At 32.4% G+C, this 16,699-nt stretch overlaps 1 protein-coding gene across 1 annotated transcript; it reads left to right on the top strand.

Annotated features, from left to right (window-relative positions):
• Nucleotides 1–7,556: 7,556 nt before the first annotated feature.
• On the top strand, nucleotides 7,557–10,036 carry LOC144837818 (uncharacterized). The gene is made up of 4 exons (XM_078693088.1): nucleotides 7,557–7,718; nucleotides 7,929–8,088; nucleotides 8,792–8,898; nucleotides 9,885–10,036. The coding sequence occupies exons 1-4, from the start codon at nucleotides 7,626–7,628 to the stop codon at nucleotides 9,969–9,971; spliced, it is 447 nt and encodes a 148-aa protein (XP_078549214.1). The 5' UTR covers nucleotides 7,557–7,625; the 3' UTR covers nucleotides 9,972–10,036.
• Nucleotides 10,037–16,699: the final 6,663 nt, after the last annotated feature.

Below are 16,699 nucleotides of genomic sequence, written 5' to 3'. Positions count from 1 at the left end.
TTTGCAACTAAATTAAAAAGTATTTTTTTAGGCTGAATATTACTCTATTAATTAGTAATTAATACAAATTTTGTCTCATTATTTGAATTAAACAACACAGATCATGAGATTGCTTGCTGATTAATTGTTTATGTGTAAAACCACTTACTGTAATTGTTAACTCATGTGGAGAATTTCTCTATGGTTAACAGCCATTAGCCTATAATTCACTTCATTGGTTGATCATTTTAGTTAACTGAATCCGATTGGTCAGTTATTGAGCCTATAATTGTTTTATATTTTTGAACTAATTCATTCTTTGTTTAGCATTAATGTTAACAAGGCCAACAATTGATATCTCTTTGCACATTATTATACTGTACTGTATTATCTTTCATAAATTTTTAAATTTTGTCATCAGCTGGTCCACAACAAATTTGACTTCTATTTGGAAGCAACAGCAACCTGTTTGATTGTGAAATTAAGGTAATGAATAGACATTTTCATTTGTTTTAATTTGAGTTTAATACCATTACATTTGTTTTGATACTATTGATGTTTACATTTCAGCTTTTATATTGCCAGTGGGAATTCTGTATAATATCACAATATATAAATGCTATAGTTTGTTAATTAGTTATTAAAAAAAATATACACTTACATTTACTGTTTAAAAAGCATAGCAAACCCCCATTGAACCAACATAAAAGTGATTGAATTGTGTAGTGTACAACTTTGGTATGTCAGTAAAAAAATAGTATTTATTTTTGGAGTAAAACATAATTTTTAGTTAAAAATAATTCATAAACCTGCAAACCTTCAAAAAACATGGCAAACCTCATGAAAACCAAATAAAAATGATTGAATTGATTGATTGAATTCTTAGGGTTTTTTATAATTCCTTGATATTGAGAACGTTTTAACTTTTTCCTCTTTTATGCTGGTTTTTTAGTCTTAGTTAGGGTCAAAGAGAAAAACTCACTACAAAGAATTGTTAACTTAAGTTCTAAATTAATAGGTTGTCAACTTTGTAGCTTATCTTCTTTTTGTGACATGCAAACTCTAGAAAAAAGTAGAGCTATTCTAAAAAATGTTAACCATGCCTTGTTCAGTGATTTCAAGCTAATGCCTCATTGGTGTCACTTTCGATGCCCAGCATGTAGAACAAACCGGAAAAGGAATTCGTTTTTGCGAGTGCAGTGGCCATCTGACTCTTAAATTTTTTTAATTTGACTCTTGTTATTTTGTACTGTGTTTTGTGATATTTTGTAAGATAATTTTAATCCAGACCTTTTTATTTGAATTGCCCCGTGTGGGATGATTAAAGAATTTTGAATTGAATATGTAGTAGTGTACAACCTTTCTACCACTTGGTATGTCAATTTAAAAGAAAGTTTTGTTGTTACAACATATTTTTGGGTAAAACAGCATTTTTTAACCCAATTAGTTTTAACCTTAAATATGATGTTTTACCCCAAAAATAAGTACTGTATTTAACAATTTTTAACAATTTTTTTTTTGACTGACATACCAATTTAGTCATACTGTACACTACATGATTCAATCACTTTTATTTTGGTTCAATGGGGTTTAAAAATATGTTTTTTTGTGATGTTTGAAGGATTTAACAATACCACCCCTTTTATCAGTGTTTCAATGGTTGAATTATATTGATGATTGTAAATAAAAGTTTGCGCTGTGTCAAAAACAATTCTTTTAATAGCAAAATTATAATATTTTTTAACCTAGACAAAAGTGTTCTATTTGGATGTTAAAATGTCTCGTCCGCAACGACATTATAAATCATATTTAATAAAAATAAATAAATAATAATAAAATGTTATAATTTAAAGTAAGTTATATAAAACAACTATCTGGCAACAATAAAAAACAGATTAAGTATCTTTTATAATGAGGATAAATGTATACCTTCTGAAAAGTCATGTTTATTTGCTGTCCCATTCGTGACACATAGCTTTATGCAGTACTTCATTATTATAGACCTCGGTGTTTTTTGGTTTAAGAAAATGTTATTTCGCAATTTAGGAATAAATACAAAGTATTTTACTACATGAACCTACATAATTTGAAAAATCTGACTTATTTATTATTTAACCGTACACATAATCTAAAAAACAACTAAACTGAACCTAAAATACCTAGATTTAATTTATGATTTCTTAAAAACAAATGTTAGCATTAAACTCAAAATTAAATCATCACTCTGACGAATTTTTATGATTGTTAATTTAATGGGAAAGAATCACAAAATAAGTAATTATTACTTGTTCAACAAAGTTACAAAATGTTAAAAAATTCAGATTGCAAGAAATTCAAATTGTGGGTACAGCATCGGTATCTACAACATTATTCTATCGATCGCTTGTACACACCACACACACCACATATTGTAAGAATTTGAAAATAATTGAAATTCTAATTTTTTTTGTTCGGACATCAAAATCTGTACAGAAACAAATAAGAATGGGTATTGCTAAACACAACCCACTGGGTATATCCATGTAAAAAAAATAATACATTTTTACTGTTAACTAAGTATTTTTGGGGTAAAACATCATTTTTTGGTCAAAAATGATTGCTAAACCCTGAAAACCTCCAAAAAAATATAGCAAACCCCATCGAACCAACATAAAAGTGAATGAATCATGTAGTGTACAACCCACTGGGTATATCCATGTAAAAGAAATATTAAATTGCTACTGTTAACTACTTATTTTGGGGTAAAACATCATTTTTTGGTCAAAAATGATTGCTAATTTTTAACCAAAAAATGATGTTTTATCCACAAAAAAGTAGTTAACAGTAAAAATTTAATAATTTATATACCCAGTGGGTCGTACACTACATTATTCAATCACTTTTATGTTGGTTCGGTGGGGTTTGCTATGGTTATTTGGAGGTTTGCGGGGTTTAGCAATCATTTTTGACCAAAAATGATGTTTTACCCCAAAAATAAGAACTTGGGTTAGGGTCAGTAGAAATTTAATTTTTTTTTATATTGATATACCCAGTGGGTTGTACACTACATGATTCAATCACTTTTATGTTGGTTCGGTGGGGTTTGCTATGTTTTTTTGGAGGTTTGCGGTGTTTAGCAATACCCATAAGAATAAAAACCGAGAATTTTTACAACAATTCATTCTTTCAGTCAAAAAAATTACAGATGGCTACCAACAAAAAGTCAGAGTACAACAAAAAATGGATGGCAGCTAGCCGTGCTTTAAAGAGAATACAACATAATGAAATTAGTTCATCGTCAGATGATGATAACTGCAACATCAATAATTTTCCCCCTCATCACTATGATGTTGAAAGAAATGAATTAAATCATGAACAAGAAGAACAAATTTTAGATCAAAATTTTACAGCAGTAGTCAATGATTTACCCCCTGAATTTCCCATAAATGTTCAGCACAGAAGTGATTCAGAGAATAGCGATGACTTAAACAATCATATGGGTTACAGCGACCATGACATTCCATTAACATCAGATTCTGAGTTTGAAAATGAGTTAGAAAAAGATAGGGATAATCAATTTGTAGATGATTTAGCAAGTTGGATAAACAAACATCAAATAAAACACAATGCTGCAGATGAATTACTTAAATTACTACAGGGAAATGGCCATTCAAATTTACCAGCAACTGCTCGCACATTACTTAATACACCAAGAAATATAGTAACATCTGAAATGTCTGATATGCAATACATTTACATTGGTTTAAAGAAGCAACTTCTTTGTGCATTTCATAAATATCCAAAGGATATGCAAGAAAATGTACAAACTATTAAATTATCTCTTAACATAGATGGCATTCCTCTTCACAAAAGTTCTAACAAATCTCTATGGCCTGTTTTATGTGCTATAATGAATATGGGTGTTGTCCATGTATTTCCGGTAGTGTTAACTTACGGTACATCAAAACCAAAAAACTTAAAATTTCTTAATGAAATAGTACAAGATTTGAATGATGTTCTGACAAATGGATTCACAGTTCACTTAGAAAATGCTGAAAAAACTATACCAGTAGAGATAAAATGCATTGTCTGTGATGCACCAGCAAGAGCCTTTGTTAAAGAAATCAAATCATTTTCTGGTTACTATGGTTGCGATAAGTGTAACCAAAGTGGAGTTTGGTGTGGACGAATCACATACCAAGATGTACGTTCCTTTGAATGCAGATCTGATGCTGCCTTCCGCAGGCAATCTAATCAGGAGCATCATCTTCGTCCTGTAGGATTGGAACAGCAACGAATATCACCATTCTGCAATTTACCAATAGATATGGTTAAGTGTTTCCCAATTGACTACATGCACCAGTCATGTTTAGGAGTCACAAGGAAGTTAATATATCTGTGGACAAAAGGAAAGGTGGGAGTAAGGATGTCTCAATTACAAAAAGACATAGTCAGCACAAAGTTGGTGTCACTGCAAAAATCTATCCCCAAATGTTTTGCTAGAAAACCTCGTAGCCTAGCAGAGGTTGAAAGATGGAAGGCAACAGAGTTCCGTCAGTTTCTTTTATATACGGGGAAAATATGTTTAAAAGGCACACTCCAAAAAAAATATTTTGACCATTTTATGACTTTAAGCATTGCCACCTGTATTCTTGTTTCACCAAGGTTAGCTGCAACCTATATAGAGTATGCACATAATTTGATGTTATATTTCAATGAGCAGGGACGTGTTCTGTATGGCAATGAATTTTTAGTGTACAATGTCCACAGCATGGTACACCTTGCTGATGAAGCAAAATCATTCGGAAGCCTTGACAACTGCTCAGCATTTCCCTTTGAAAACTATTTACAACACTTGAAAAAATTAGTTCGTTCTGGAAAAAATCCTCTAGTTCAAATATCTAAGAGGTTAGCTGAAACTTCTAAGGCTAGTTTAATTAATATTCCATGTACTGATGACATCTCAACAGCTGAGCCAAACAATGCATTTTTGCTATCAAATGACTCGTGTGCAGAAGTTGTGGGAAAAGTGCATTGGGATAAAGAAAAATATCTGTGCAGGGTTTATAGAAGAACTCAAGATGCCTTTGACAATCCATGCAACTCGCGTCTCATTGGTGTACATAAAGTTCGCAATTGCAATGCATCAATAAGAGTGGTATCAAAAGCTGAATTAAAACAACAGGCAATCAAAGTAATGGTGGGGGAAGAAACAATCTTCATGGGAATTTTACACAGGCTATAAAATCTATCTACAGTAATTTTAAAATGTAACTGAAACTTTTAATATTATAATCACTATTTTAGAATGATACTATGTTTGATCACTACGATGTAGATGTTAATGATTTTTTTTAACCTTTATTGATTCTACTGTAAATGGTGTCAAAAGTGGTATATTGTTAAACCTGCAAACCTTCAAAAAAACATAGCAAACCCCAACTCCCATAAAAGTGATTGAATCATTTAGTGTACGACTCATTTGGTTGTATTTCAGTTTTTTTGTTACCTACTTATTTTGGGGGTAAAACATATTTTTTGGTTAGAAATAATTGTGTTAAAAAAAGGTTGTATAATTCCAAAAATAAATTATTTAGTTTTCATGAGGTTTGCAATGTTTTTTAGAGGTTTGCAGGTTGTATTAACCATTTTTAACCAAAAAAATGATGTTTTGTGCTCCAAAAATAAATACTATTTTTTTACTGACATACCAAATGAGTTGTACACTACACGATTCAATCACTTTTATTTCGGTCCAATGGGGATTGGATTGTTGTTTTTTTTTTGAGTAACAAAGGGTTATACTGTAGTAGGTAAATCTTACAATACGACGCTCAACCTAATAATAGTATTTAAGAAATTAATTTTTCATTGCCATTTGTTGGACATATAACATATGTATTAAATTAAAACAATAAAAACATAAAAATAATATTTTCATCCCACAGATGACTAACTTTGCCGTAGTAATTTTTGATGATGAAGAGGCAGTGGACATTGTCTCAGAAAAATGGATAATAAAAAAACAGGAGGTAAGTATTTTGTTATAGCCACTTATTGTATTGTACCACTGTATGAAGAAAAAACAATTAAAAATAGAAAGATAACCACTTTAACTTTTGTTTTTTAGAAATTACACTGCTACTGGCCAAGGCAAAACGTTGTTTCAAGGGCAAAAAGGCATGAAATTCCAGACCCAAAATGGCCCTTGTATCCTATAAGGATAGTGAAATACACTGGTAAGAAAAAATATTTCTGAATCACAAACACTTTTAATGTATCCAAAGTTATCAATATGTTATTTGCACTAAGTTTAGTATCTTATCACTACAAAATGATAACTAATAAAGATTTATTTTATGTTATGTTATGTTAAGTCCATTCTTAAATTATGCTAAAAATTAATCTTTATCTAAAGTAACACTAACAGTGCTTGAGCAAAATTGCATTATTTTCTCCCATTGTGAAAGGAAAAATTAAACAATGTTATTACTAGTCTATTAAATAGCCTAGTGAAAATATACCTGTATAATCTAAAATTAAACTTAAATCCATTATTCCTTAAACCACCAAACTAACTAAAATACAGTTTTATAAAGCTATGATTGATTAAAAAAATGACTACATTTACAGAATTATATGAGAAGGCAAAGGAGTACAGAGATCAGGCGAAGAATGACTCTGTTGTTGAAAGTAATGACTCAGATGAAGAGTTGGGAAGGCGGGTATCAAGAGTACCAAAGCGCCTTGCTGATGATTCAGACTATGAAGCAGAGAGCGAAGGTATACATGTTGTTAATGACATACAATTTTTTGTAATTTTTTTATGACCTATATTAGCAACACAAACCAGCACACCTTCAATACCTACAGTGGTCAAATGGCTGATTTGAATGAATCCCTACAAACCAAAATTATGGATGAATATATTCAGTTCAATTTTTGGAAGCCTAACACTTCGTTTTATTTCACTTACAGAAAGCATTGGTTCAGCAAAGAAAAAGAAATCAAATGCAGAAAAGGTAATGGACCTTCCTAAGCTTCCCGAACCACCACAATCAATAAGTACACCACGTGCTGGAAGAAAAAACTTTGATGAGATGGTGGGGCCACCAAATCTAACAACACCATCTACATCACGACGTATTGCAACAATAACGTCAATCACCCAGAGCACCGATGAAAGTAAGTACAATCAAAAAATAACATTCATACATAAAAACAAGAATTTTAATCCTCAGAAAAGTTCAGAATAGAAATTTTGTTAATATTTTCTACATTTTTTTTTATTTGGTGATTCAAACCAGGCGAATCACCTATTGCTAAAGTTTTTCTTGCCATTATCTAAAATGGGATGGACATTCAATTTTTTAAACTTGGCTAGCACATGAACATAGTACATGCTGTTAAAGCGTAACTAAGGTTGTAAAATTCAAAACAATTTTTAATTCCTAATAATACTGTACCATCTACTACTGCCAGCTACTTGCACAGTTTATTATACAGTAATTTAAAAACAACATAAATCAACATACATTTTATGTTCTATTTTGTCAGCTTTCAAAAAAAATGTTCTAATGAAGTTGGACACAATAGTAGAAAATCAAAAAGAACAGCTTTCATTCTTGCGGCGGCAAGCTGCAAATCACCAACCATTGGATTTTGATATGGAGGACATGTTCCTGCAGCCCTTAGATGCAAAAGAGGAACTTGATGACCTAGAAGAAAAGCTAAAAGGAACAGACTTCAGAAAGAACATAGTATGTTATTGTTATTCTTGCGATTGTAGTTTACAGTAGCTTTTTAAAAGTGTACCCTGCACAGTACAATGCATATAAGCTTCATATTTAGTAGGAGGCCTTGAAGCTGTGTAGTCACACCAACTCAACTGCGGCATCTTTGATGATATGCCAATGATATTATTTTTAGAAAAAAAATATTTAATTAATTATTGTTATTTTTTGTTCTAGATCAAGTATCTGAGTGTTCTTGGTGGGCCTACAGTAAAGGCATCCATTAAAATTATGCTTAGGAAGATCGGATCAAACAAACTATGGTCTTCCTATAGCATGAAGGGAAGGAAGGGAAAGCAAAGCTTTAAAAAGCTTATTCTTTCCAGAGTAATTATAAGTAAGTATCATTATATTTATTTCCAAAAAACTAAAACTATTCATTTTCATTGTACTGTCTAAATGCAAGGCTGAAAGTATGTATCACTGTACACTCATGGTTTTCTTTTAGAATATTAAAGACCATGTATCTGCAATTTGTTTATGCTTTGTAAAATTTATGCATATTAATTAAATATATATTGTTCTCTGCTGCTTCTCTTTGGAATTCTATCCCTCGTCATTTTACTAAATCAACTTCTATTGCTATTTTTAAAAAAGAACTTAAAACGCATCTTTTTAACATCCAATATAAGCGCCTTTGATTTTTACTTCGGTTTAGTTGATTCTGGCGCTATACAAATACCTAAATTATTATTATTTTTAAAAAACATAAAAAAATAAAATTCTGCTACTGCTGTAAAAAAAAGATTTCACCTAATCGCTCACATTTTTTTTTGTCAAAGCGAAAAACTATTTCTTACTCGTCAGGGATATTCCCCACAACGCGACATGCATGTTGGGCGCAATCAGAATACAGTACATGGAGCACACACATAGCCTAGCGTATTTTATACATACTCACTGTTATTTTTGTACATTATTATTTAATTTTAGTTAATGTGTCTTTATAGCCTGCAAGCAGTGCACTACCTGTTTCATTAGCTGTTGTATAGTTAATCATCTAAGTATAATTTTGAAATATTTTCTTGTTTAATGTGCAGGGTCGTGTCTCCGGGTTCACGAAAAATCGAAGGAGAGCATAATCGAGACAGAAATTGGAGAATTTTTAAAATATGCTCCTCATCGTCCAGGAGGTACAAAGATGAAGGTAAGAATAGCAATTGAACTATTTTCAAGTAGACCGATTTATTTCAATCTAGGATATGAAATTCAATAGTCTGAAGTATTTAACTAAAATAGTCATTGTTTAAACATAGACAATGAAACAGGACTTGGAACATAGAAAGATGGAACAACAAAAATGGTCAATTGCTTCAAACCTTGTTATACTAGGCCTAGGCTAGTAGTTGTACTATAAATATTAATACCCGAAAGTAATTCAGGTTATATAAATTGACATGACAAGCTTTGATAACCGTACCACACCACTATAAAATAGTTATGCATTAAGCTATCCCAAAGCAATGTTGTTGATACATTATACCATGTCTAAATGTTAAGTGAACCAACTAAAAAAGGCGCTGAGCACTTTCGAACCTCTATCTAGCCAGTTACCATCCAAGATCGCTGGGCATATAGTCAGGTGGCTTAACAACAAAAAAATTAGGAAATCGTTACACGGTGGACCATACAAAAGCGCCAAATAGAGCTTCGTTGGGACCTACTAATTGATTTTTTCCTAGGAGCCACTCTGGTCGTAATTTATTTTTCAAGATGGCGGCCAAAATCCAAAATGGCCACAAATAAATTTGTGGCCATTTAAATCTAAGGATGGATAAGCAAGCCTGTCTGTGAGCTACAGCGATTTTAATTGCTTTTGCTTATCCTTGCCTCCTTAGATTTCCACCTGTCTTGTTTTTGTTACCTTGTTTTAAATGTATTTCGATTTTAAAGGCTAAATAAAGAATGAATGAATGAATGAATTATATATAGGCCTAGGCCTATATGGCTCTGCTGTTCACCCACCGTAAAGTTGTAACCGCCGCGCAGCGGGTGAATGTTTTTAATTGGGTTAGCCTAGTTAGACCGTGGGGTGCGAAAGTGCGCTAACGCCCTAAAAAATCCATAGAAGATACGTCTACTTAATTAAAAATAAGGATGATTATTTTAAACAATGACTTTTTAACTCTACAGGCTGTAACCATTGACGATTCCATTGACGATTCAATGGAGGAGGATGATGACGATACAACAGAAGACCTTGTAGGCCTAGACATATAATGCATACTGTACTGGTGTAGTGATGAGGCTATGACTATGAGGAAACCATGCGATTAACTCTAAAACAGAGCCATATATGGCTCTGCTCTAAAATAAAAAAAGACGCCGCCAACGCGCTATATCTTTATAATTTATTATCTTTTACACTGTATTATAAATTGCACCCTCTATATTTTAATTTTTAACTAATACTGTATATATCTAGACCCACCCACCCAGCCGTACTCTTTCTTAAAGCCTACAGTATTGTTATTTGTAAAATAATTAAATATTATTAAAACCATAATAAAGTATTTTATTTCAATGATAATGATGGTAATTTGAATTGTGTGCGTTGTCCGTTTCTAAAACAATTGTAAAGCAATCCAACAAATGTGTGAAAAATAAAACAAACATTTAACTTGGACTAATTAATATGTTCAGAACACCAGTAATCTTTTAAAGTAAATTACGCTCTAAAACCGTTCTTTAAATGTTATACCAAACAAAAAAGCTCCACATTTCACGTTAACCTAACGTTATTTTATCTTATTTAATAACGTTCAACAAAACTTTCAACTAAATGATATAACGTTCTAAAAACCTTGTTTGAATGTTAAAACAAACATTAGTTATAACGTTCGGCCAACCCAAAATAGTTCTACGTTTTCACGTCATCTTAACGATATTTTAAACCATTCAAATAATTTATAAATAAAACATTCAAGTAAGGTTTTTTAAAGGTTATTTTTAATTTCAAAGGTAATGTTACACAAACGTTATTTAAATGTTAAAGCTAACGTTCGCTATAACGTTCAATTAACTAAAACAATGATCCACATTTTAACGTCATCCTAACGTTATTTTTACATTACTCACATAACGTTTCAACAAAACATTTATATAACGTTATTTAACAGTTGTTTGTAATGTAATATATAACTTTCTAAAAATGTTAACCGAATGTTAAAGCTAACGTTAGCTCTAACGTTCAATTAACCAAAAAAAGGGTCCACATTTTAACGTTATCTTAACGTTATTTTTACATTATTCACGAAATGTTTCAGAAAAAAACATTCATATAACGTTTTTTAACAGTTAGTTTTAATGTAATAAATAACATTCTAACAATGTTAATTGAAGGTTAAAACCAACGTTAGTTATAACATTCGATTAACCAGAAAAAGGGTCCACACTTTTACGTTACCCTAACGTTATTTTTAAACCGTTCAAATTACGTTCAAACAAAACATTCAAGTAACGTTTTTTAAAGGTTGCTTTTAATGTCAGAAATAACGTTATACAAACGTTTCTTAAATGTTAAAACTAACGTTAGTTATAACGTTCGATTAACAAAAAAAAGGGTCCACACTTTCACGTCATCCTAACATTATCTTATAACATTCATATAACGTCATGGAAACATTCATATAACGTTCTGCAAACGTTATATTGTTTGCTGGGCTGTTGGTGCGTTTTGTCCACACCAAATTCCTGGCATAAAAACAATATTGTCGAAATTTAGTTAATTGTGGTATATAGGCCTGTTTAGGCAAATTGTTAATGATCTGACAATACAAACAGATGATCTGACCATAAAAACAGATGATCTGATTTAGCCTAATAAATTATCAATAAAAAATGAATTAGGCCTAGGCCTAGGCTAGGCTAGAATTTATGGTCACATTTTTTTATAATTTTTAATGTATTAAAGAACATTTTTATTTATATTTATTTTATCTCTAGGCCTATACTATAGGCTAGGCCTAGATAAAATAAATATAAATAAAAATTGTACCTCCTTATACAATAAATAGCCTGGCCCTAGGGCATAGGCTAACTTTAGTTAGGCCTAGTTTCTACTAGCTAGGACTAGGCTAGGCCTAGGACTACTCTACTCTAGGCCTTAGTAGTTAGCTAGCCTCAGGCAAACGTACATTTAATCTGCGAGTGATCAGTTCATAACACCGGCGATCCCTACTTGTCCCGTTGAACATAGCTACAATTTCCTCATTACAACGTATGGTAAGGAGGATTTTAACTTGATCCAAACATTTGAAGACATAATGATGATTATTCACTGTATTTGCATGACAGAGGTAGACCTAGCAGTAGAGAGAATGGTGTGGATTGTATTCAGGACAGAGAGGTAGTGAGCGTGTGGTGGTGATTTCGCGCGGTTTCATTCTAAAAACACACAAACATCATGAATTTTGAACACATAAAATACTCAAAAAATATATATACAAGAACAAAATAATGTTAAATACAATATAATTATTATTTTAAGATGCAAACATTCAAAATATAGAAACAGGTATTTTTTTCGCACAAACATATAACAAATTTAATGATAGAAGATGACCTTTTCATGTCAATAACCTTTACCAACCCGGTGTTGGATCGCAAAAACCGTTTACACTTTCGTGTCTCCGGTGTCGACTTGACTACACCGGAGAGGCACACCGGAAAACATTCAGCTTCGTTTCACCCCGCGGAGAGCACACCGGGGTGGTTCGATTTTCCCATTTACACCAGTCAATAAAAACCACAACACCGGCTTTTAACGGCCCGGTGTACTAACAACTGCGGGGTAACACCGCTGTTGCGGTGATAGTGTAAAAGGGGTATTATTCAGGTATGATTTAGCCAAATTATTAGGTACGAGTTGTCCAAATTAATCAGGTACGAGTTGTCCAAATAATCAGGTACGAGTTGTCCAAATTAATCAGGTACGAGTTGTCCAAATAAATCAGGTACGAGTTAGCTAAATTAATCAGGTACGAGTTGTCCAAATTAATTAGGTACGAGTTATCCAAATTAATCAGGTATGGTTTAGCCAAATTATTAGGTACGAGTTGTCCAAATTAATCAGGTACAAGTTGTCCAAATAATCAGGTACGAGTTGTCCAAATTAATCAGGTACGAGTTAGCCAAATTAATTAGGTACGAGTTGTCCAATTTAATTAGGTACGAGTTGTCCAAATTAATCAGGTATGATTTAGCCAAATTATTAGGTACGAGTTGTCCAAATTAATCAGGTACGAATTGTCCAAATAATCAGGTACGAGTTGTCCAAATTATTCAGGTACGAGTTAGACAAATTAATTAGGTACGAGTTGTCCAATTTAATTAGGTACGAGTTGTCCAAATTAATCAGGTATGATTTAGCCAAATTATTAGGTACGAGTTGTCCAAATAATCAGATACGAGTTGTCCAAATTAATCAGGTACGAGTTAGCCAAATTAATTAGGTACGAGTTGTCCAAATTAATTAGGTACGAGTTGTCCAAATTAATCGGGTACGAGTTGTCCAATTTAATTAGGTACGAGTTGTCCAAATTAATCAGGTATGATTTAGCCAAATTATTAGGTACGAGTTGTCCAATTTAATTAGGTACGAGTTGTCCAAATTAATCAGGTATGATTTAGCCAAATTATTAGGTACGAGTTGTCCAAATTAATCAGGTACGAGTTGTCCAAATTAATCAGGTACGAGTTGTCCAAATTAATCAGGTACGAGTTAGCCAAATTAATTAGGTACGAGTTGTCCAATTTAATTAGGTACGAGTTTTCCAAATTAATCAGGTATGATTTAGCCAAATTATTAGGTACGAGTTGTCCAAATTAATCAGGTACGAGTTGTCCAAATTAATCAGGTACGAGTTAGCCAAATTATTTAGGTACGAGTTGTCCAATTTAATTAGGTACGAGTTGTCCAAATTAATCGGGTATGATTTAGCCAAATTATTAGGTACGAGTTGTCCAAATTAATGGGGTACGAGTTGTTCAATTTAATTAGGTACGAGTTATCCAAATTAATCGGGTACGAGTTGTCCAATTTAATTAGGTACGAGTTGTCCAAATTAATCAGGTATGATTTAGCCAAATTATTAGGTACGAGTTGTCCAAATTAATCAGGTACGAGTTGTCCAAATAATTAGGTACGAGTTGTCCAAATTAATCAGGTACGAGTTGTCCAAATTAATCAGGTACGAGTTTTTCAATTTAATTAGGTACGAGTTGTCCAAATTAATCAGGTATGATTTAGCCAAATTATTAGGTACGAGTTGTCCAAATTAATCAGGTACGAGTTGTCCAAATAATCAGGTACGAGTTGTCCAAATTAATCAGGTATGAGTTAGCCAAATTAATTAGGTACGAGTTGTCCAAATTAATTAGGTACGAGTTGTCCAAATTAATCGGGTACGAGTTGTCCAATTTAATTAGGTACGAGTTGTCCAAATTAATCAGGTATGATTTAGCCAAATTATTAGGTACGAGTTGTCCAAATTAATCGGGTACGAGTTGTCCAATTTAATTAGGTACGAGTTAGCCAAATTAATTAGGTACGAGTTGTCCAATTTAATTAGGTACGAGTTTTCCAAATTAATCAGGTATGATTTAGCCAAATTATTAGGTACGAGTTGTCCAAATTAATCAGGTACGAATTGTCCAAATAATCAGGTACGAGTTGTCCAAATTAATCAGGTACGAGTTGTCCAAATTAATCAGGTACGAGTTAGCCAAATTATTTTTAGGTACGAGTTGTCCAATTTAATTAGGAACGAGTTGTCCAAATTAATCGGGTATGATTTAGCCAAATTATTAGGTACGAGTTGTCCAAATTAATGGGGTACGAGTTGTTCAATTTAATTAGGTACGAGTTGTCCAAATTAATCGGGTACGAGTTGTCCAATTTAATTAGGTATGAGTTGTCCAAATTAATCAGGTATGATTTAGCCAAATTATTAGGTACGAGTTGTCCAAATTAATCAGGTACGAGTTGTCCAAATAATTAGGTACGAGTTGTCCAAATTAATCAGGTACGAGTTGTCCAAATTAATCAGGTACGAGTTTTTCAATTTAATTAGGTACGAGTTGTCCAAATTAATTAGGTACGAGTTGTCCAAATTAATCGGGTACGAGTTGTCCAATTTAATTAGGTACGAGTTGTCCAAATTAATCAGGTATGATTTAGCCAAATTATTAGGTACGAGTTGTCCAAATTAATCAGGTACGAGTTGTCCAATTTAATTAGGTACGAGTTGTCGAAATTAATCAGGTATGATTTAGCCAAATTATTAGGTACGAGTTGTCCAAATTAATCAGGTACGAGTTGTCCAAATTAATCAGGTACGAGTTGTCCAAATTAATCAGGTACAAGTTAGCTAAATTAATTAGGTACGAGTTGTCCAATTTAATTAGGTACGAGTTGTCCAAATTAATCAGGTATGATTTAGCCAAATTATTAGGTACGAGTTGTCCAAATTAATCAGGTACGAATTGTCCAAATAATCAGGTACGAATTGTCCAAATTAATCAGGTACGAGTTGTCCAAATTAATCAGGTACGAGTTAGCCAAATTATTTAGGTACGAGTTGTCCAATTTAATTAGGTACGAGTTGTCCAATTTAATCGGGTATGATTTTGCCAAATTATTAGGTACGAGTTGTCCAAATTAATGGGGTACGAGTTGTTCAATTTAATTAGGTACGAGTTGTCCAAATTAATCGGGTACGAGTTGTCCAAATTAATCAGGTACGAGTTGTCCAAATAATCAGGTACGAGTTGTCCAAATTAATAAGGTACGAGTTGTCCAAATTAATAAGGTACGAGTTGTCCAAATTAATCAGGTACGAGTTGTCCAAATTAATTATGTACGAGTTGTCCAAATTAATCAGGTATGATTTAGCCAAATTATTAGGTACGAGTTGTCCAAATTAGTCAGGTACGAATTGTCCAAATAATCAGGTACGAGTTGTCCAAATTAATCAGGTACGAGTTAGCCAAATTAATTAGGTACGAGTTGTCCAATTTAATTAGGTACGAGTTGTCCAAATTAATCAGGTATGATTTAGCCAAATTATTAGGTACGAGTTGTCCAAATTAATCAGGTACGAGTTGTCCAAATTAATCAGGTATGATATAGCAAAATTATTAGGTACGAGTTGTCCAAATTAATCAGGTATGATTTAGCCAAATTATTAGGTACGAGTTGTCCAAATTAATCGGGTACGAGTTGTCCAATTTAATTAGGTACGAGTTGTCCAAATTAATCAGGTATGATTTAGCCAAATTATTAGGTACAAGTTGTCCAAATTAATCAGGTACGAGTTAGCCAAATTAATTAGGTACGAGTTGTCCAATTTAATTAGGTACGAGTTGTCCAAATTAATCGGGTATGATTTAGCGAAATTATTAGGTACGAGTTGTCCAAATTAATGGGGTACGAGTTGTCCAAATTAATCGGGTACGAGTTGTCCAATTTAATTAGGTACGAGTTGTCCAAATTAATCAGGTATGATTTAGCCAAATTATTAGGTACGAGTTGTCCAAAGTAATCAGGTACGAGTTGTCCAAATTAATCAGGTACGAGTTGTCCAAATTAATCAGGTACGAGTTTTTCAATTTAATTAGGTACGAGTTGTCCAAATAAATCAGGTACGAGTTAGCTAAATTAATCAGGTACGAGTTGTCCAAATTATTAGGTACGAGTTGTCCAAATTAATCAGGTACGAGTTGTCCAAATAATTAGGTACGAGTTGTCCAAATTAATCAGGTACGAATTGTCCAAATTAATCAGGTACGAGTTTTTCAATTTAATTAGGTACGAGTTGTCCAAATAAATCAGGTACGAGTTAGCTAAATTAATCAGGTACGAGTTGTCCAAATTAATTAGGTACGAGTTGTCCAAATTAATCAGGTACAAGTTGTCCAAATAATCAGGTACGAGTTGTCCAAATTAT

This window comes from Antedon bifida, chromosome 3, assembly GCF_963402885.1.
Source record: "Antedon bifida chromosome 3, ecAntBifi1.1, whole genome shotgun sequence".
In the NCBI taxonomy this organism is placed as follows: domain Eukaryota; kingdom Metazoa; phylum Echinodermata; class Crinoidea; order Comatulida; family Antedonidae; genus Antedon; species Antedon bifida.
The sequence above is the reverse complement of the archived record's forward strand: the minus strand, read 5'-3'. Positions and strand labels throughout refer to the sequence as shown.

Coding starts and splice junctions, on each gene's coding strand:
- LOC144837818 (XM_078693088.1), top strand. CDS start 7,626: ATGGAGGACATGTTCCTGCAGCCCTTAGATGCAAAAGAGGAACTTGAT. Junction 7,719..7,928: donor CAGACTTCAGAAAGAACATA/GTATGTTATTGT, acceptor TTTTTGTTCTAG/ATCAAGTATCTGAGTGTTCT. Junction 8,899..9,884: donor CAGGAGGTACAAAGATGAAG/GTAAGAATAGCA, acceptor TTAACTCTACAG/GCTGTAACCATTGACGATTC.